We start from the raw sequence: 22507 nt of genomic DNA on the forward strand, positions 1-22507 counted from the left end.
GCAAACATTTCTCCATATATTGTGCAATTTATCATTCATGTTATTATTATTATAACAGGCAGGCCTAAATCTAATATAAATAAAATCAAATAGAATAAATATAGCATTTTGAAACAAAGTGAACATACAGATTCACATTAATAGACTTGATAAGTTAAATTATTGAGGGTGTTTCCATTTATTTTATGATAGGTTGCTAATGTAGATATTGTGACAGGCCTATTTAAAACAATAAATATTGTTGAAATATACTAGTATGTGTAATTTGTTTTGTCTTTCAGTTGTTGATAAAACACTGACAGAACTACTATAGGCTTCTTCAGTAAACAGAATAAAACACTGAATTATAACACAAGTTAACATTGGCGACAGTCCGGACCTTAGCCTGATTAAATTTTCTCTAACTGGACCAAACTGAATTCTAATTAAATATCCCTGATTTACAGCATCTTTCACAAGTTTATAGGCATAGATACAGCTCTGGGAAGAAGAGGCCACTTAAAAGTGACAATTTCTTTGATTTTACAAAAATTGAAAACCTTTGGAATATAATCAACAGTAAGATAGATGATCACAAGCCATCAAACCAAACTGAACTGCTTGGATTTTTGCACCAGGAGTGGAATAAAGTTATCCAAAAGCAGTGTGCAAGACTAGTGGAGGAGAACACCAGGGTTATTCCACCAAATACTGATTTCTGAACTCTTAAAACTTTATGTATATAAATTAGTTTTCTGTGCATTATTTGAGATCTGAAGACTCATCTACCTATAAATAGAGATCAGAGAAACTGATTGAGAAACTGAAGTGGTCTCTTCATTGTTTCCAAAGCTGTATCTCTGATCTGGGTGTGTTTGAATAGTTTTGATACATACTAACAGTGGGGGTTTTACAGAGCGGTGGAACAATAGATGGCTCTCAGATTGTATAACGACTCTAAAAAAAAAAAAAAGGACTTTATCACAGGAGTATAATCAAACACTCACACAGTGAGGGAGCGAGCAGGAGTGAGAAGCCAAGACTCATCATAAGTTCCATTTAAAGAAAAAATAATAATACTGTTTTACTTGTATATGGAGTATCTCTAATTACCTCAAAATTCCCTTACAGTGTGTCTTGGGGGTGTTTATGCGGAAATCCAAACATGATCTGATAACCAAAAGCCTTGTTGATGCCAGGTGTAAACAAGCCCATAAGGATTTGACTATTGTTTCTGGATTCCATTTCATAATTTGTTGTAGAACAGTATGCCTGGGTTCAACTTTTGCGTAAAAACTGCTTTTAAGGCAAGTAAAGTGAGCATCCATGACGGTCTGCTGTTATAACAAATCAAGATTCAAATGTACTGTATATTAATGTTAATGTTAATTAATTATGTAATGTTTTAACAGTTAACAATATACACCTTTTTAATTTTTTCCACAAAACAATGAATAAGCAGGTGTCCTAATATTTTTCCATATAGTATGTGTTACTGTTCCAAACATAGGGTTGTGTTTTAGTAGTAGTTTGTAAGAAATCAGCTCTACTGCTGCATATCACAAATATTGTGTATTATACAAATTTTGTGTATTATACATACTGTCTTTAAAGTCTAATTACCCCAAATATCTATGATGTGTCTTAACCTTCCTCACTGCTCCAAAATCCACTTCACTCTTTACAACAGCCGATTTGGGGCATATATATTTTTTTTTCCCCTGATAAATCGCTTTTTACACCGTTATCCAGGTTCAAAATAGCTCCACCTTTCATTGGTAGAAATCCGGAGAGCCCTGACATTTAAAATGAGGCATTAATAACTTTAAAAGTGCACAAGAAGTTTATTAAAAAACACTGTTTATGTCCCGTAGCGTTAACTTCAGCTCCCGGCGCCACCGTCACTGTACTGATCATGACCATAGACATATATACATAGACGCCACATAGCCTGCCTCCTGGCGTAGAAGCCAGGCGCTATATTGGAGGAGCGAAGCGGCTGTTGTGAAGTGTGTCAAAAAGCACAAAATTGCTGGATCTCGGAAAGCTGCAGGAGAATAGATGTGGGCTATTCAACAAAGTTTAGTATTTTTTATCATGTTTTACTACACCAATTTTACACCAGAGTTCTCCTTTAAAACTGAATCAAAAGGTCAGCGTAACGGATATTCGTCTTAATTTGAATACAGTTCAGAACTCAAAATGTCAAATTGATTGTGTGTGTTGTCATCCACAAGTCCCACACGAGTTGGGCTTTCACTTATCGATGAAAACATAAGCTGTTACTTTTACACTGATGAGTTGAATATCGTCGCTGTCCAATGAAAAACAATTATCTTCATTTTTGTCGTTTTTTTTTTTTTTTTTTACTACATAATTTGCATGTGGTTGAGCATTGACATTTTTGGAATGGCACTAGAGTGAGCTTTTAGAAAAGGTTGGGTCACTGGTTGCAGTAGAACCTTTTTAACAGAACAGACCAGAGGTGATCTGACATTGTATTAAATTGCACCTGGCACATTTATGTGAGTGTAAAAGGCAACAAGAATATGTCACATGTTTTAAAGTTTTGGTTTACAGCTGTGTTTATGTTCTTCTGGCCGTACCTTTAAAGGAGAAACAGCAGCGTCTGGTCAGTTCCATGTCAAAAACAATTTTCCTTGGAAAAGTTTTACTAGTAATTTCTTTTAATGTCAACATTTTCAGTGTATTTTAATATAGAAGTGTCTAACTCCACTCCAGTTTTAAATCTGAAACAGATACTGCTGAAAAACAGTGCTTCAGCAGTTCACAAGTATTTCCTTTCCCTTTCCCACCCACGACCAGATCGCTTTAAACAACCAAACACATCTGCTCTGCAGGTTCTGAAATATGTCTGGATTCATAATTCATAACTTGGTCAGAAGAGAAGAAAGTAAGCATGTCTGAGTAATTTGAATAAAATCTTGGTGTTTGTTTTTTTCTAGGTAATTACTGCACAATGTGCTTCAAATGCTACGAGGACAACGACTACGAGAGTCAAATGATGCAGTGCTCCTCGTGTAACCACTGGGTCCATGCCAAGTGTGAGGGACTGACTGGTATGTTTTCCATCGCAATGACTCCTGTACAGTTTTATATAACTAAGGGCAGATGATGTACCTTATTTTTTGCACTATATTGGTGCATTTACACTGCTCCGTCTCGTCAACGCACGTAATCGTACTGCCCCCCTCAAAGTGGTCGCATGTGGGTGTGATAAAGGCGTTCCCTGCGTCGTCCAATTAAATTGTTCTAATAAATTGAAGCATATAAATTCAAAAATATATAAATGTGTATTAATAAATGTAAATGTTCGATTGAGCTTTATTACACTGTCTAGTGAGCAGCATATAGGCTAACAAAAGCAAACTTTTCCAATTAAATTATATATTAATATTTAAAAAACCCACTAGAGACCCCAACAATCTCTGCATCCTTTCTCCTCGCTGTATTACTATGATCAGAGTCCCTGTAAATCAGCAGGAATTTAATATATAAGGCAGGCATTCGGAAACATCTCTTCCAGGCTTCTTTGGACGCTTGAAAGCGAAACTGAGTTTTTTTCAGACACTGCGCTGCAGACACGTATCAGGCGAACACCCGCTATCTGATTGGATAAACGCATCGCGTGGACGGATTAATGTGCAAAAAGTTCAGCTCGGCTCAACTTTTTATTGCATTGCATCCCCCGCACTCGACGCATCGGACACATGATGCACCGCGCGACTGCGTCTGACGGAGGCGGTGCTTCCCATTGAAAGTTAATGGGATAGGTCGCTGTGCATTGTCGCGACGGAGCAGTGTACGTGCACCGTAAGACGCATCGAATTAGAAGGCGCACGATCAATAAACTTGTATTTTCTGGTCTATTTTTATACATATAGCGCACTGGATTATAAGGCACATGAGACACTAGGAACAGGGGTGTCATCATGTTTTCCTTATAATTCAGCGGCGAGATCTGTAAAGCTAAGTTAAGTAAACGAAACCGTAATTTAGTCCCAGTAAGCTTAGGTTTCCATATTTTCACTAAGGCTGGGTGCAGCAGCTTTATCATTAGCAGCTAACCACCGCCCGACAGCACTACCCTGAGGAACCCTGAGTGTTCCTGTAAGCCAATGCGATATTAGCTAGCGGTTCGTCCCATGTAGCTTGTTTTAACACAGTAAATGCACAGGCTACAGTCTGATATACTCGTTAAAGCCAATGCTGCTCTAGCAGTGCTAGCCGGGGTTAGCAGCAGGCTACAGGCTTATAACACTCACCTCTAAACTGCGAAAGAGCTAGCAAGGTAAGTGGTTAATGCTAATGCTAATGCTGCTCCAGGAGTTAAAAAATTCTAAGTGCACCTTGTATGTCAAAAAATAAAGCATTAATGACGGTTTGGTGTAAATAACCTCATATCCTGTGCATAGATTTGTAAACACATTGTAACTCCCGTCTGTTGCCAAAATGAATCCCTGTTTAGGTTTTACGGAATGCCAGCACTGTGTTTCCTAAATATCTGATTCATAAATTCACATTCCAGAGTGAATTTAAGGGCTCTATTACCTCCAATAATGCACTTATACATCGTAGCTCACTATATGAGCTGAAAGTGGACCAGAATGCATTGTGAGTCTCATTACTAAGCAACAGAAAACAAGACTTGTATAAGCCAGAGATAATTAAGAGCCACGGGACACCGAGAATGTTCCCTGTTTCCCACGTAGTTTGTTAATGGAAGGCTTATGTCTCAAAGCAGCATAATGGTAAACTTTTTTTCCATGAAAAGCACAGATGTTTAATTAACTTTAATTCTAACCTTAGGTCATTATTTGTGTGTACAGAGTTTTAAACACAGCTCAGCCATTGTTGTGTTTATGTGACCAGTGCTGACAGCACAGTACTGCTATGAAGATAAAGATTGGTTTTGATGTCAGAATAATGATTATTTGTTTAATGTAGCATTTATAAATAGAAATAAAACATATTTTAGCTTAGAAAGTAAGTCAACAAAACTTGCTAAGGATTGGACTATGATTGCTTCAAACTGCAAAATTTTGCTGTGATTTTACTTTTTTTTTATTATAAACTATCAATAATTAGCAAGGGGCAGTATTGCTCTGGTAATGGTTTGCAGTGGAACAGTCTGTATTGCTTGGTGTGAATGTTTGGCAAAACTAGGTGGTGTTTACTGGCAATTATAAGGTCTTTGAATTTAGTTTGAGTGGCAACCGGTAGCCAGTGGAGCTAGAAGAGCAGTAGGGTGAAATGTGCCTGTTTTGGCTCGATAAAGCTGATGTACAGATTTTGGGATTTGGAGGATTTAGGAGTGGGTAATTGCACCAAGCATGTGGAAGAATCATTTAAAACTGGGCGGGTGTGATGCGGTCTCCTTTTAGATCCAGGTTATGTTCAGTCAGAAAGAGAGAGAGACAGCGTGCACAGTCAGAGACTTCTCTCCTTTGTTTCTTTGGTTTTACTATGAGTGAATGAGCTACTGAGCTCTGAGTTTCCCCTTCTGAAGTCTCCATTGCTCCACCAGCCGCTCACAAGCTCCTAGCAACCTTTTGTCGAGGGGAAGTGAGAGCGGAGTCTATGGTAATGGTGAAGTTATGCTGAACAGATTGTTTTGCTGGAAGCACCAATTTAGTCTAGAAAAGGTTTAATTCAGGACTCCTGATATGCCTTTAATGTCTGATTGGTCTGTTGACCTGAGGAAATGATTGTATGCTTTACTTGAGAACAACTGATGTGTAAATGCCTTTAGTTTTACTCACAAAATTGTATCCAGATGTTCCAGATTGTTATATGGCACGCACACACACACACACACAAAAACACGTGCACACGCAGCAAACAAGTCATTAGCAAATTAACAGTAGACTTGGACTATTGTAAAGTAAACTGAACTTTTTTTTTAAGTATTTTTTTAGTTTCCAGGTCTCAATTGCTAATTTGGTGTTTCTGAGACCTCCCCTGACAGTGATGAGACTACATTTCAAATGATCTCTGATTAAGGTGTTTAGATTTAGCGTGACTGAGTTCTTTTTAGGTATACTTACTAGAGCGTTCGATGGTAGTTCAGTTTTTACTTCTGTGGTCACTGGAGGTGGACCTCCAGCTTTAGAAATTAAAGCTTCTCGTTAGACGTTCCCCCCTCATCAACCATAACTTCCTGTTAAGGTTTCCATCGCCCACATTAGTGCGCATTAATGATTAGGTTGTTCCAGTAACACTGTCTCTAAATCTTGATTTTGTGATAAAATTGTGCCCTTTGTTTTGCAATGTAGAAAAATCACGATCAGAAGAAAGTCTTTATCAACTAATTTGGATCATTTTCATTTTTAAAACCGAATAATCTCCATTGTCTCCCTGCAGATGATCTTTATGAGATCTTGTCCAGTTTGCCTGAGAGTGTGGTGTACTCATGTCAGCCCTGCATTGAAGCACAGCCTGCTGGAGTGCAGGAGAGTGAGTCCGCAGGAGGCTGGAGGGAGCTGCTGATGCTGGAGCTCAGGGCTGGGGTGGAGAAGGTGCTTGCCTGCCTGCTTAGCTCCACTCTAACGCAGCACCTGGTCACCTGCAAGGAGGTGAGCTCTCAGATCCTTCAACATTGTACTGTTTTTTGTGATGTATTACATTTTTTAAATGTATTAAATATATTTTTTGTATTATTACTTTTGTTTTCCATTATACTTTTATGGAACCTTTCTAGAATCAAAGGCAAGAAGCAGCAGCCATATTGACCAGGGTCATGCGTTTCTGTCTGTTTATTACGCTGTTTTGAGTATCTAAGCACATTATTTTAAACTATGATCAGGAGTGTTTTCAGTGAAAATCCTTAAATAAATAAATACACAGATATACAGAAGCTTTAAGAATTTCTCATTTTGACAGAAGTAGTTGAGATCTTGTAGGCATGAGGCAGAGCAAAGTTTGGTGGTTCCAGATTTGTCCTGGATGCCCCAAACCCCAAAATGGATGCCCCAGTAGATGTGTTCAAATCCATCATCAGCACACCTGATTTACCATCTTTTGATATGATAAATAATAATATATAATAATACCAGTTTTACATGAGGAGAGCTTAAAGATCCATATAATCACTATGTTGCCCTCTATAGATTCTTAGTTTAAATGTTTTATTTGCTCTTTCCTTTGTTTTTGTTATTTTCAGTGTTCGATTTTGGACGACTCTGAAGATGGAGATGATGATGAGGATGAAGGGCTGCCCAGTTGTGATTTGCGTGCTGTGGGCAAAAAGTTTGATAAAGGCCTTTATACAACACTGGTGTGTTCAGTGAATATTTCACTTCATTACTTTTTTGTTTTTTTTTAATAACCTTTTTTCAATAAAATGATGCTTCATGTTGTACTGTCTATTGAATATGCAGAAATCTTTCCATGAGGATGTGGTTGGAGTCATTCGCCGGAAACTGGAGGAGGAGGATGTGTTACCCGAGGACCAAAAGCCCACTGCTCTTGCTCGTTCTTACTATTTGAAGGTGAGATTTGATTTGTTTTTTTACGTCATTCTAGACTTCTTTTCTTTCTTTCTTTTTTTTTTGTTTTTTTTTTAACCCCCTTGTTTTTTGTTTTGGTATAGAGAGCAGATCTTTTTTTGCGAAACTGTTGATGACTGTATGATTAGTTGGTAGTCTGCGGTTTTCCTGTTCAATTCTGCAAAGTGCTTCTGTCCCCGTCTGATGTTTTCATTTTTAAATACATATATATTTTTTCCATATTAGGAAGCAATGTCTCTGAAGTTACATATTGCATAACATACAAAGCTTTTTGATTCTTCAGATTTTTCCTACTTTTGCATTTTTGCATGTTTTAATTCTTAAAAAAAATAGTCTGGCATTTTACAAAAAAAAAAACAGTTGAAAGCTTACTTGTCTTAATTAAGATTAATTCATTGAATTGGCTTAATTAATTAAGCCTCCTAATTATGCAGAGGTTCGTGCTAATAGCATGGTGCCTGCGGCCTCAGGCCCATGACCGTAGCACAGCAGTGCCAATATTACAAGTTCTAGCACTTCCTCTTGTGTATTATTGCTTAAGTGAACCGATGCTTTGCTGCTGCATGTTCTAAGATTCTAAACAAGTTGCTATTATTGATGAGACCATCAGTTCTGCTCTCTACTTTTAAAGTAGACTTTTAAAGTTTTTTCCACGAACCCTGTTTAATAGCTGTTGCAGGATGTTCTGTACTGGGCATTTAATAAATTTTCCCTCCAGACCTGGGGTGCTGGAAAGGGGTGGAATAAATATATTGTATACTGCTGTAGTTTGTGTGAAGAACTTAATTTTATCTTTTTAATCTTTCTGTTCAGCTGATGGAGGAGGTTTTTAGCTGGTTTAACAGTCAGGACCCGAAAGTGTGGGATCCTCGCTCCAAACACCTGCCTACGTAAGTTTCTTTCAGTTTAAACACAAGCCTCTTAATTTTGTTAATGTAAAAATTGTTAGGACAGTAATAAAATGAAAAATAAAAATATGAATATTGATGTCAGTTCAGAATTGACATTTCATCCCTTTTTGACTTTTTCATCCCATTTGTCTGATTAAAAACCTTATTTCAAAATGTTAAATTTACAATATAAGAAGAAAAACTTTCAATTGATTTAAAAATATTTTTGGAACATTTCTGTTTTTCCATTTAATAAATTTGGAAATTTGGGCATGATGTGTAGAACATCTGTTTAAGAGCTTAACCTTCTGAGACCTGGACTTTTGCTTGGTGTGCATTTTTAATTTCCCCTAGCCTTTTGGGATAAGCAAGACATAACGAGTATAAAAACTAAACTTTGTCTTTGTACAGGAAGGACATTTTTTCTTCATATGGAGAGTTTTACAAAACTATCTTTGCAACTTGTAATAAGAAGGACCCAAATATTTAAAAAAACACACATGTAGCTTTTTACAATAAGTAAATATACTAGTTTCAAACACGAAATTGTATAAGAATTTTTGAGACTTGAGGATGCAGGGTGTCGAGGTTAAGCGTTAATTAAAAAGTGAGAAAAGGAAACGGCAACAAGGTTTTTGATTGACAGCAACGACATACATATAGCCTGGTATTGATTCCACATTGCCAGAGGTCCATCTCATTGAGGCATTTAAATTGGTATGTTTAAGATGAATCATCTCAGTTCATCTCTACATCTTTTCTGATTCTTTCTTTTCTTCCTCTGTTACGTTCTAGTGGAATGCTCTTGAATGCTATTCTACCCCCCACCAATGAGCATGTATATGCACAGTGGCGGGAGCATGAGGAGAAGAGTAAAAAAAACACCAGACAAGGAGGAGGAGTGAATTCAGTGGTCAAAGGGGAAGATGGGGCCAATCAGGCCACGCCTTTGTCTCACAGGTCTCTCAACAGCCACTGTAGGGAACTGAGTAAGCCGAGACATGGGTTGAAAGGTAATTTATTAAATTTAAATATAACATTTTAAATAACATATTTTTGACCTTAAGATTAGGGTTGTGACGAGACACTTATCCCACAAGACGAGCCAATACTGGGTTCACGAGAACGAGACGAGAAGAGATTTTAAAGAAAAGTTTTAATTGACAAAATAATGTAACGCAAACAAAACAGACTAGTTTCTCACAGTAAAACTATCAAAAATAGAAACAATATAAATAAAAAATATAGTGCAAACCACAACCAGTCATATTAAGCCTATGGTTTCTTTTTTTTCTTCCCCTGAGTCTCTTGTAATTTAACTATGTATAACCATAACCAGACATATTAAGACTATGCTTGAAGAGCAAACAGTGACAGAACTACTTTTTTAAATACAGTACAGAGCTATGGGATTATTACAACTTCCTATGATAGTCATGCTCTTTTTAATGAATATCAGCATGTCTACATTTTCTGGAAGCAGTTGAGACCTTTGGGCACTAACTGTGTCTCCTGCTGTTGAAAAGACATGCTCACTCTGGACACTGTGTTTGGCACAATTTTCTTACAGTACTTACATATGGTTCGTGTTTTGTCGGTCAATCTGTTCAGCCAAACATATGACTTAAAAGTAGCGAGAGCATCTTATATGTTAAAACCTGAATTTTCCTCTTCTGTTGAGAGCTGCTCTGACTGCTCAGCCACCACACTCGCCGCCATTGCTGCTGTGTTGCCAGATACCTCTTAAAAAAGTCCATACTGAACAGTTTTTTTTTTCTTTCTGTGAGACAGTTACAAGCTTTTAGTCACATTTTAATCTCGTGCCACGAGATCTTGTCACACCCCTAAACAAGATAAACCAAACAGAATGGCATAAGAAATTCTGTTGTGTTGTACTGATTGAAATCAATGTTTTTTTCCAGGAAAGAAAGGAAGGTCCTCTAAATCAGACCTGGACACCGGGTGGTCAAAAGATGATGAGCGACAGTGTGTCTTGTGCCAGAAGTATGGCGATGCAAAATCTGCTGTAAGCATTAAAGTTACCATCATAAGCTTCTATATACAAGACATTAAAACAAATAACATATAATTGAATAAAATATCCTGTTTTATACATCGTCTACAGGATGCAGGGCGTCTGCTGTATCTTGGACAAAATGAGTGGGCTCATGTGAACTGTTCCATGTGGTCAGCGGAGGTGTTTGAGGAGGAAAATGGCTGCCTGATGCATGTGCACAGTGCAGTGGCCAGAGGTCGCCTTATGGTAAGCTTAAAGTTTCATTTTGCCCAAGACGAATAAAAAAAAGACAAAAAAAAATACAAAACGAGTAAAATATACTTATATCTCTCTTTTTTTTTTTTTTTTACACATTGTAAAAAATATATTACTTATCTTCGTACCAGCATGCACTGCTGGTCAATGCCTTGTTTTTTCTTTATTTTAAAATGTTCTGCTTTGTACATTAACACTAAAGTCATCCAAGCTACGAATAATTAATAATTAAATTTATAATTAAATAATAAATTAATTAGTTAACAAAAAGGGTAACTTTGTAAAGTTATGAAGAGGTAGAGTATATACAGTGTATACAGTGAATAGCTCTATTTGAGTAACGTTCTAATCCTTATTATATAAAGAACTACTTAACTAAGTAAAGAAAAAAACTACAAAAAAATAGTCATTCAATCTCAATATTGTCAAGAAAGTCGTAAAAGGTCCGTCAAAAACGTTATGATGAAAATGGCTCTCATCAGGACCGCTCCAGGAAAGGATGACCAAGAGTTACCTCTGTTGCACAGGATAAATTCAACAGAATTACCAGCCTTAGAAACCACAAGTTAACAGCACCTCTAAAAGCAGATAAGATAACAAAGCTCATTACATTTACCTCAGCAGTGTTACTTTTATTAGATAGAATAACAAAGCCCAATACATTTACCTCAGCAGTGCTATTTTTATCAGATATACTAACAAAGCTCATTACATTTACCTCAGCAGTGCTACTTTTATTAAATATAATAACAAAGCACCATACATTTACCTCAGCAGTGCTACATTTATCATGAACGTTTTACCCATTTCTCTCAAACGTGTAATGTTCAACATCTACATCTTCTACAGCGCTGTGAACGATGTAACCAAACTGGGGCAACAGTGGGTTGCTGCCTTACGTCATGCCAGAGCAACTATCACTTCATGTGTGCCCGTTCCCGCAACTGTGTCTTCCAGGATGACAAGACTGTCTTCTGTTACAAGCATCGTGACCTCATCAGTGGACAGGTATTTTTGCAGAACCTGCTGATTATTAATTGTAATGGTCTGAGTTTATTATAAAGATATTTATTAATATGCTCTTTATTCTTGGCCTAACAGATTATTACTGGACAAGGGTTTGAGGTTCTCCGGAGGGTCTACGTGGACTTTGAGGGGATCAGCCTTCGCAGAAAATTTTTGACAGGATTAGAACCAGAATCAATTAACATGAAGATTGGTAAGTGTCATTGCCTGTTAAAAAAAAGTTATCAGAATGATACAGATCATCTGACAAATTCTGGTAATTTACACTTTTGGATGCCCTTTTTTGTGCTTTAGGTTCTCTTCTTGTCAGCAAACTTGGCAAACTGAATGAACTGTCAGCAAGCCAAGGAAAGCTCGTCCCCGTGGGTTATGAGTACGTAATTATTAATTAAAAAAATTGTTATTAATCAATCGTGATTGATTTTTTTTTCTTCATTTTTCCTCAATTGCCTAAAACTCTAAAATAATTGTTGTAACATTATTAGATGCTCTCGCTGGTACTGGAGTGCAGTGAACCCCCATCGCCGCTGCAAGTACACATGCAGAGTTATGGAAGTACGACCAGCAGTTCAGGAGAAGCCAGTGGAAGAATTTCCCAACCAGGGAGAGAATCGAACAATTGCACACAGCCCGTGTCCTCAATCAGGTAGGCGCTGTTTGATCTGTCCTACAGTGTTTGCTACTTGCATTGTGTTTTTTGAAGTATATATTTTCATTTTGTTCTGTCTTTGTGGTTTCGTCTTAATTTCTTTAGAATCTGGACCTATCATCGCGGACGTGACACCAGCAAATCACAGTTCAGAATCATCCTTTGCTAAGCCTGAACTCAGCACAGCCAAACCCAAAAGCTCTGCCTACTCTCAGAGTAGAAGACCAGCTGGAGGACTGAAGAGACCATTACCATCTCCTGGTAACTTATTTAAACTGACATTATGCTGTTTATTGCAATGTAACCGATTGCCAAGTCCTCCAGTGTTTTATGAGTTTTGGTTTTGTTTTTGTTATTTTAGGAGCAGCCCCTTCCAAATCCCATCATATTTTGACTATTAGTGATTTAGATGATACTTGCAGACCACGGCGGCACAGTTCACACCCACAAAACACTGGGATCCGTGGACACGCAACCTGCTCTCCCTTGGGATCTCCCACTGGCTCAGTTAGCCTTCGAGCTGGGGGTTCCCACCTCTCTAAATCCACCCAGCCTACCTCCCCTATTTTCCCTCTTGGTGCTACTGAAAACCTGTTGACCTCGTCATCAGCCCGCCCTGTGGGCCGAAGTGCTTCCTCTGCCAGGGGTATATCCGCACCCCATTCTACCTCAGGACTGTTCTCGCAGCCCGCTTGGCAAGGTGGCATTGGCAGCAACCCTTCTTCAAACCGATCTCTCTCTTCCCCCACCCAAGTTTCTACAAGACCACGGCTGCCTTTTGAGCTGAATCAGTCTGCAGAGCTACCACATAATTTCATGGCGTCGCCGCAGGAGTTGCCTGCAGAGAATGGAACATCACCATTGGGGGACACCTCAGATCCGCAGAGAGCTGGACACCTAGACGCTGATAAGGGGTTCCCATTTAACACTTTCCACTTGGACTCAGACTTGACTGTCATGTCAGACCTTAAAAATGAGCTTGAAATTGAAGAAACCTTAGTAAATGAGGGTGTGGCCATGAACTGTAGTGGGCATATTGTGGTTGAAGGTGAAGAGAACCAAGACGAGTTTTGGGATAGAGAAGCAGATGACATCACGGCAAAAGTGTCTTCTCGAAGATTACCTCTTGCTGCGGACACCCATACAGAAGACTGGGAGAATAGTTCCTCTGATGAGGACATGGGAAACTATTTCAAATTTTCCCGTACTACAGTTACCCGCAAGGCCCCAAAAGATACTTCAAAGGCTCCTACATCTTCCTCTTTAAGGTCGATTTCACAGCTAGATGGTGTGGATGATGGGACAGAGAGCGATGCAAGCATCACCAGCAGCAATACACAGGATCTGAAGAACCCGAGTCACATCCAGAAACCACCCCAACCATCTCTTGATGTTCAGCACCATAAACAGTGGACCAGTAATGGGTTATGTGTGAATTTGCCAAGTCCTATCTTTGAATCGTCATCCATTAGCTGTCAGCTACAACCACCAGCCAAGCCTCTTGGGTCGTTGTCTTCAGTTTGCACCAACCCTCATCAACACTCCTCCAGTCAGTCTCATTCTTCAAATGACATACGACATGAAAATAAGGGTGCTGCTGCTGCTGAAGTTAATCTATCCAAATTTTCCCCAAGTCTTACAAACTTACAAGGTTTCGAAGACACATGCCAGAAAACTGGCGTTGTTAGTGGTCAGACATTTCAGTCGCCTCCTCAAGACACTTTGTCTAGTTTTGTTGTGCCAAATGAGACGGATACTTTGTGTTCGGCTTTCACTGATTGCTTCCCAGCGCCTAATTTAGTTACAAACTCAGTAGCTCTGGAAAATTGCGACCCTCCCTCACCTAATGCCAGCTTTACTGATTTGGTCTCAGTTCAAGACGACCCTCCAGTTGATGCACAGAAGTGTGTGTCAACTGAGTCAAAGGAAATCTACTTGGATCATAACAGTGGGCATTTTGTTTCTGCCACAGATGGCTCCACAATTTATTCGGATAGTTTGCCGGAGAGCACACCCAAACCCTCTACTGCAGAGCACATCAATGGAAGTAAAAATCAAGTTGTGAAGAAAGTGCAGCCAACTCCAATAGGTACAGAAAGCGCCAGTTCGGCACCCTCAGTTCAGTGTTTGCAACCAAGTTCCTCTGTCCAGCCTTCCTTTGTGTCGTTTGCAAATTCTGCACCTTCTTCAAATATTACTCTTTACCCCGTCCAGACTCCCGAGGGAAAGACAGTGCTTCCACCAGTGGAAAGTTTCAGAACCAAGCTATCATCACCTTCAAATACAAATCGCCAAGCTCCTTCAGTACCTAGTGGAGCAATGCGTTACATGTCTGCAGATTTGCCTCCTCAGCCAGAAAAAATGCTTGCTGCTCCATCAGGCACTAGCGTGCCTCTTGTAACTCTTGGGCCGGTTTTAGGGGCAGTTTCCACACCTGTGTACTCCACTTTCACTCAACCTGTGGGCTCAGCAACAGTCAGCATAGTCCCCACTGCTATCTCCCAGCAGCCAGCTGCTCAGTGCCAGCATTTGCCCTCCATTATACAACCAGCCTCTGCACCTGTTGTTGTTAATGGCTATAGCCCCATGCCTATGCAAAGGGATGCTGCCTCAGGACGTACAATTTCCATAAACTTTTCAACTCCAAGACAAACACTGGAGCCTCAACAACAGGTTACCCAAGCATTTCCAGGTCATGCAATTCTCACTGTGAAGGAGGTCGGTGGACCAAACGTGGATCCTACCCCTCACGTTTTACTCGTAAATCGCCTTGGCCAAATTTTTGTCAAGAACCCTGAAAGCAACACCTTCCAGTTGCCAAGTCCCAACTCTCCCTCATTTAACTGCGTCACACAGATTGCCAGCCTTCTGCAAAGCAATGCTCTCTCTGCTACCCTGGCAGCAGCAGGCAACCTTTCTGCAGTTGCTGGAGCAGCAGTTCCAGCCCAGGTTCCAGCCCAGGTTCCAGCCCAGATTCCAGCCCAGGTTCCAGCCCAGGTTCCAGCCCAGATTCCAGCCCAGATTCCAGCCCAGGTCCCAGCCCAGGTCCCAGCCCAGGTCCCAGCCCAGGTCCCAGCCCAGGTCCCAGCCCAAGCCCTGGCCCAGGTTCCTGCAAAAGTCTCAACTCAGGTTCCTGCCCAAGTCTCAACTCAGGTTCCTGCCCAAGTCTCCGCCCAAGTCCCAGTCCAAATTCAAACCCAAGTCCCAACCCAAATTTTGTCCCAGGTCCCAAGAATGGTGACACCTGTGACTCAAAAGTCTGACACCATAACCCAGCTTCTCTCTTCTACTACTACTACAACTACTACTAACGGAACAGCAGCACCACAGGAAGTAAAGATGTCACAGCCAACCACGCCTGCCAGTGGCAATGTCCCAGAAAAGAAGAAGCCACAGAAAAAGAAGGAAACCCAAACCCTTCGCAAACCCAAGACCACTCCATTACCTACTTCATCTTGCAAGACATCAGACAATCATTCAGAAAGTGCTCAAGCCATTCTCAACCAAGCTATGGCCAGCTATTATGACCCCAACCGAAGTGGTGCCAGAATCCTTAGCCCATCCACTCCCCGCAGTTCCAGTGCTGGAGGCAAGGCCCCCTCAGCGAGTTCTGTAGTCCTGCCCCCAGGTCTTCTCGTTAAATCTGAGCCCACACCCACACCACCAGCTACCCCACTTTCACCATCTTCCCGGCCAAAGCAAGTTCGAATGAAGAGAGTGTCCTCACTCTCCGACCGCATCGCCACCAAGAAATCCAAGTCCGACTTTGTAGAGCCTGAACTGTCCAGTGTCCCAGAAGAGCAGCGCAAACTCAGTTCACCCGCTGAGAGGTAAGAGCAAGGAAAATAAATTTGGAGAGTATGAAGGAAAACACATTGGCATTGTTGTTTTACGTGTTTTGGATTGTATATATCAGCCTTTTAGATTAGGATTAGAATCAGGGCTTACATCCAGAGTGAGGTTTATCTTTAGGTTCTGTAGTTATATTAGAGTGAGGGTTAAAAGTAGGGGTATAAGGGAAATTTAGTTATTTTTTAAATATATGAGTAAATTCTTGACTACGCTTTAGATTTTTTTTTGTTCTTATGTATCATCTTCAGTTTTTTAGTAAACAAACAGCACAATTTAAAGTGATGCGCAAGCTACTATTTCCTTTACATTTCATTTATTTATTTTTTTATTAGTTTTATTTATTTATAGTAAGCAGCCCCCTTCAACCTAGAAGTGTCTGACGGAAGCAAATACTGGAAATCCAAATCCAGCGTTATGCAGGAGTTTCATTTTAGTTCTCCAGCTACATGTAGTAGCATTATTATTAGCCGCTAATCTCTGTTTTTCTGGTTCTGAGGTGAGTATTATTGGCCTGTAGCTTGCTGTTAACCCCAGCTAGCACTGCTGGAGTGGCATTAGCATTAGCCGAGCTAGCTCTTTTGTCATTTCGAGGGGAATGTATCGGACTGGAGTCTGTGCGTTTACCGTGTTAAAACAAGCTACGCGGGACGAACCGCTAGCTAATATATCACTGGTTTACGGGGTTAGCTGCTAATGCTAATGCTCCAGCCTTAGTGCTGGAGAAATTCAGGCATCTATGCTTACTGTAAATAAAATGAAACACTTTACTCAACCAAATATACAGTTTTCAGGAGAGAAATCTGTGTAGATTAACATCCCGCACTCGTTTGACTGGCTACCCTCTACCACCACCACCCAGTGACGAGACCTGCTGAATTAGAAGTTCCTTATAGTGTCTCTTAAAATGCGCCTTATAATCCAGTGTGCCTTATGTATGAAAATAGACCAGAAAATAGACGCTCATTGACAGTGCACCTTGTAATACGGTGCGCCTTATAGTGCAAGAAATATGGTACTGAGATTCTTTCTGGCAGCTGTTATATGTAGATAAGATGTACAATCTCAATTACCCAATGTTGAAAATCACATTAAAACACATTAATCACTGCCGCATATGACTTCTGTTTAATTGTAGGCTCACACATCTGTTAACTGTTGTTACATAAGGTAATGACGTGGTTTACATAAGTGTTACGTGTCTAGTGGAGTGTTTTTGTTCATTTTTTTATCCCTTCCGTAGCAGATGTGGGGGAGTTCGCATCAAAGCACCAACTGTAAAGGGAATCCTTGACCTGGACAAGATCAGCGAGGACCTCAGTAGTGATTCTGATAGTGCGAAGTGAGTCATCATTTTTTCTGTTTAATTGTTTTTAATTAGTTTCTTTATATCCTGCACCCAGTAAGTCTGTGTATAGTTAGTCTTTGATCATATACTGGATAATACCGCATGAGAATGCACTCACTGCACAATTTGTTAGTGAACAATGAAGAATAATTTAATAATGGATAGTAGGGGTGAGTGAAATGACCCTAAAATAAAATAAAAAAATATGTAAGGCTAACAAAAGTAAATATTAAAATTTTATTTAGTAGAATGAGATATGAGATTCATATAATCAGTAGAAACAAACAAAACAAACATTTATAAAGGTTTTCCTAACCAGTAACTCACCCTGATTTTGTATAATATATTAATACAACAATAATATAACAATAATCTACCGTCAAAATAAAGTGAACCTATTTTTCACATGCATATAAACTGCAAACATACAATTAAAAGTAAATGACAAATAGAAATAGATTGATTTAAAAAATATTGATATATTACAATATGGTGGTGTTATTAAAAATTGTTGGCGATATTATTGCGTACAATATGATATGGAACACTCCTACTGGGTAGAGCATTCTTTTGTTCTGAAAACAATCTCAGTTCTTCCTGGAAGGGATTCAACAAGGTACTGGATATTTTACTTTTAATGTTCCTGTGGAACTTTCTGAAGTGCTGTTATGCTGCAGATCTGACTTTCTACCACATCTCATAGATGTTGGATTCAGGGTAAATATGACTATAGAACCCTGAGTTCTTCATCGTCATGTTCACAAAATCAGTTTGAGACCAGTTTTGGTGCTTTGTGACTTGCTGGAAACAGCCAAAAGAAGGTGATAACATTAATTGAGCCCCTTCAAAGAATAACCAGGGCTCCTGCAGCAAGGCAAGCAAACCAATCAATTGCCTAGGGTAGAGCTGTGCGATTAATCGATTTTATCGTAATTTCAAATTTACAGTTAAGGACGATGTGTTTTTATGAAAATCCATTTTCCTCCCCTGAGCTGAAAAGTGTCTTCAGTGTGACATGAAAAAAACCCCCACTGAATTTAACTCACACAGTCTCCGTCAGTCACTCACCTCATTCACCACATAGCCTGTCACTCGCCTCCTCCACAGTGTCTGCCATTTAACAACACGGCAAAAAACTGATCTATGTAATTTACGTAAAAATAAAAGTTATTTTGAGACGTTCATTTGTATCATTTCTAACATATTTAGAGTGCTTTTTACTCACTCTTTATCTCTGACAATGTTAATCCTTTACAGCTTCAAAAACAAATTAGGTGATGACGTCATTTGGCGACTTCTGGCGACTTTTAGGACATTTTAATAGAGATTTAAATCGAAAATCGGATTTTTTCTTTTTTCTTTTTTTTTTTTTTTTTTTTTTTTTGTTAAATCGAAGATTTTTTGGGGGACCATATCGCCCCCAGCTCTAGCTTAGGGCCCTGAGCTGGTCACAGACAACAACTGGATCATGTGGTTGGCACCAAAATCTCCAGCTGCATGCTTTATGTGCGAAAGAGCAGCTCTGGATAAATTCCAGACCCAGACTGTCAGCTCCAGTTGACCTCTCTCATCAACAAGGCATTTATGTCTGCAGAGATGACGTTAACTGGGTGTTTTATGTTCATTACGTACTATTTATTGCATTTTGTTCAACAAAAAAATCTCAGGAGACACGTTAACCACCCTCCACCCACACTGCAAAATCTGCAGGAACAGTGTGAGAGTATTGTTGCAGGACACCATTATTAACTCTATGCAGAAACATGTGGCATGCTGTTTTTCAAATGCATTTCACATAGGTTACACACTACTTCTCTAGCTATATGTGTGGCTTAGTAAATATGGCCAAGGGTTGCTCATATCAGCCTAATCTTTTATCCATTAATTTATTTCCTGGTAACCGTGAATGCGGCCATTTTTGCATCTTGTTACTTTGATAGGGAAGTAAATGACAAATGGAAAAAAATTAAAATCTGCGTTGCAGGAACAGAGTTGCATTATTTGAACACCGGAGGTCAGAATTCCACTAGTGCAGGCCAGAGAACCAGTGGGCGTAAGCAAAGGGTGAAGGACATGTCAATCATTTTAGACTAAAGCCAATCACACAACCGTTTTTAAATGTCAGTCACTTTTTTAAAAGCCAGTCAACAGCCAGAGTTAGCTGTCCAGCATTTTTTGTTGCAACCACAAGGGTTTGTTATGGATTGTTACAAGATGTGAGCCACTGAGCTTTCACAAGCGAAAAGGAGCAATAGATTTTGGAGAATTCACTGGAGTGAAAAATAAGATATTTTAATTTAAATTGCAGATTAATCAAAATAAATTAAAATCACCAAAAATGGAAATACTTCAATTAAGATGCACAAAAAACCTGTTTAGGTAGTATATTTAAATCTAGATATCTATATATATATTTTAAACTTCAAACAGTATTTATAATACTTAATAATAAATAGTACTTCATTTAGCATTTATGTAAGGTGCATTTGGCATTATAATATAAAAATATATATATATTTTTAATTCAAAATGTTACAAATATCTGAAAAAAAATCTAAATGTGTGAATCGTAAATTTAAGTGAATCGTTACACCCCTTTTCTTTGACATGTGACCTTCTGACACCAGCAATCATGCCATGTTAAAAAAATTGATCTCATTTTTCCTTAATTTTAATGGTTAATGTGAAATTATTTCTGGTCTATATATATATGTATTATTTTATACATTGCTCTGATTCGATAATTGCATTAATGCGATTGTAAAGGTGTACATATCCTACTTATAACTAAAATTGTACATGATTCATGGTCGTATTTATGAGTAGTATTCACTTCTTAACATTCAAATTTTCTTTCTTTGTTTACTGAAGGCCAGGAATTTGGGATCGTTTGTCATTGCCCCGAATTGGTGACAGTAGTAAACCGCAGGCCTGGGACACCACAGGACGAAGTTCACTGTCTGACTGGAACAAATACTCAGGTTTTTATCTTGTTTTATAACTTGCATGTGTCTTTTTAATATATTATCATATTTTTTTTTTGTGAATCATTGACCATATTTCATTCATATTAGGGATGATGTCCTGCTCAGATGACGAGACGCCTCCATCAGATAATGAAGATCATTTCCTTCCCAGAGGAGACCAGCCCCATTTACGCTTTAAGATCACCAGTGATGATGGCTTTAGTGTGGAGGCAGACAGCATTGAAGGTAATCTGTTCTGGATTATTTAGTTTTTTGTTTGTTTTTTCTTTGGAACATAGTTGGCTTGCATATCTTTCATTTTCTTCATAGGGAAATTCAAATTAATAAATAAAAAATAAGAGGCCACTTAAAAATATGAGTTTCTTTCATTTTACCAAATTGAAAACCTCTGGAATAAAATCAAGAGGAAGATGGATGATCACAAGCCATCAAACCAAACTGAACTGCTTAAATTCCTGCACCAGGAGTGGCATTAAGTTATCCAAAAGCAGTGTGTAAGACTGGTGGAGGAGAACATGGCAAGATGAATAAAAACTGTGATTAAAAACCAGGGTTATTCCAAATATTGATTTCTGAACTCTTAAAACTTTATTATTATAAATTTGTTTTCTCTGCATTATTTGAGGTCTGAAAGCTCTGCATTTTTTTATTTCAGCCATTTCTCATTTCTCTCTAAATTACAATATTTTTATTTGGAATTTGGGAGAAATGTTGTCCGTAGGTTATAGAATAAAACAATGTTCATTTTACTCAAACATAAACCTATAAATAGCAAAATCAGAAAAACTCATTCAGAAACTGAAGTGGTCTCTTAATTTTTTCCAGAGCTGTATGTTCATAATCCAGTTGCTGCTGCTAATAATAATAATTTGACTCATTTCAGATGACTTTCTTTTTCCTTCTTTATTTATGTGGAATTGTTTCCGTGTGTTGATGTTCAGTCAGACTCAGACTCCGTCAGAAATCCCCTTTTCACACCCCAGCTTTGAGGTTTCACATTAACTGAAATTAATATGTCTGGCTTTTTCCCTCGTCCTTCACCATCTCTGAAACGCACACAGTGGCGTGGAGGGCCGTTCTGGATGGGGTGCAGGAGGCTCGTGCTGCTGCCAAGCTGAGACAGCTGTCCTTCACTGGGATGAATGGTGCTCGTATGATGGGCTTGCTGCATGACGCCGTGGTGTACCTGGTGGAACAGCTCCAGGGGGCCAGTAGCTGCCATCGCCACCCGTTCCGCTTCCATAAACAGGCCAGCCAGGAGGAGGACCTGCCCATCAACCCCAGCGGTTGTGCACGCTCTGAGGTCTACCTAAGGTACGTGCATGCAATGGATCAAGAATTATTATTTTTTTAAGATATATTTTTAGGCAAATGACCAAGTTCTACCCACCAGTTTAAATTTAGCTCTTCGTCACTGAGCACAATTTCTCGTCAATTCTCATGACCTTTTATTGACTCTGTCTCTGTCTGACACCACAGGAAGTCTACCTTCGACATGTTCAACTTCTTGGCTTCGCAGCACCGGCAGCTTCCTGATACTGATCTGTATGATGAGGAGGAAGATGACGTTCTTCTCAAATCTAGCAGGTTAGGCTGAAATAATGAGCCTTCTTTATCCATGTCCCAATCCCATTTCACCCCTTGGCCCTACCCCTTACCCCTAGCCCTCTGTTGTTAGGGGTACGGGTGTATCGATTCTTGTTAGGCTGGAGGGGTAGGAAGAAAGGATAGGACTTGTTAGACCTTCATACGAAGATTTCAGAGGCACACTTCAAACGAAAGGGTATAATGGTGGAACAAAGTGACAATTAGCACTATTTTACTAGAGTTTAATGTGTAGTTTTAATGTTTTATTTTTTTAATTCTTCATAACAAGCATAAAAAAATTCACTAGTAGTTAGCTACCTAGCTAGCTAGCTAACTTTCCCGTTCCACCTTAAATGGTGCAACAGACGGCAGAAGCTGCATAATTTAAGGC

The 22507-nt window shown here is 39.1% G+C and overlaps 1 protein-coding gene across 6 annotated transcripts in view; it reads left to right on the top strand.

Moving 5' to 3' along the window:
- The window catches only part of kmt2bb (lysine (K)-specific methyltransferase 2Bb), a 65939-nt gene that overhangs the window by 34902 nt on the left and 8530 nt on the right, over positions 1–22507 (top strand). The window contains exons 16-36 of one of the 6 annotated variants that reach the window (XM_049466800.1): positions 2946–3059; positions 6364–6575; positions 7163–7276; positions 7380–7490; positions 8322–8398; positions 9194–9411; positions 10321–10424; positions 10524–10661; positions 11520–11678; positions 11772–11889; positions 11991–12069; positions 12182–12342; positions 12451–12606; positions 12707–15294; positions 15331–15378; positions 15415–16175; positions 17438–17536; positions 20414–20523; positions 20617–20754; positions 21591–21843; positions 22009–22116. In XM_049466800.1, the coding sequence (XP_049322757.1) occupies positions 2946–3059; positions 6364–6575; positions 7163–7276; positions 7380–7490; positions 8322–8398; positions 9194–9411; positions 10321–10424; positions 10524–10661; positions 11520–11678; positions 11772–11889; positions 11991–12069; positions 12182–12342; positions 12451–12606; positions 12707–15294; positions 15331–15378; positions 15415–16175; positions 17438–17536; positions 20414–20523; positions 20617–20754; positions 21591–21843; positions 22009–22116 (5866 nt within the window). Of the gene's footprint in view, positions 1–2945; positions 3060–6363; positions 6576–7162; positions 7277–7379; positions 7491–8321; positions 8399–9193; positions 9412–10320; positions 10425–10523; positions 10662–11519; positions 11679–11771; positions 11890–11990; positions 12070–12181; positions 12343–12450; positions 12607–12706; positions 15379–15414; positions 16176–17437; positions 17537–20413; positions 20524–20616; positions 20755–21590; positions 21844–22008; positions 22117–22507 lie in introns of all 6 variants that reach the window. The other 5 variants (XM_049466802.1, XM_049466797.1, XM_049466798.1 and 2 more) reach the window with 5 other exon arrangements.

The sequence above is a fragment of the Astyanax mexicanus genome, chromosome 18 (genome assembly GCF_023375975.1).
Source record: "Astyanax mexicanus isolate ESR-SI-001 chromosome 18, AstMex3_surface, whole genome shotgun sequence".
NCBI classification, from domain to species: domain Eukaryota; kingdom Metazoa; phylum Chordata; class Actinopteri; order Characiformes; family Acestrorhamphidae; genus Astyanax; species Astyanax mexicanus.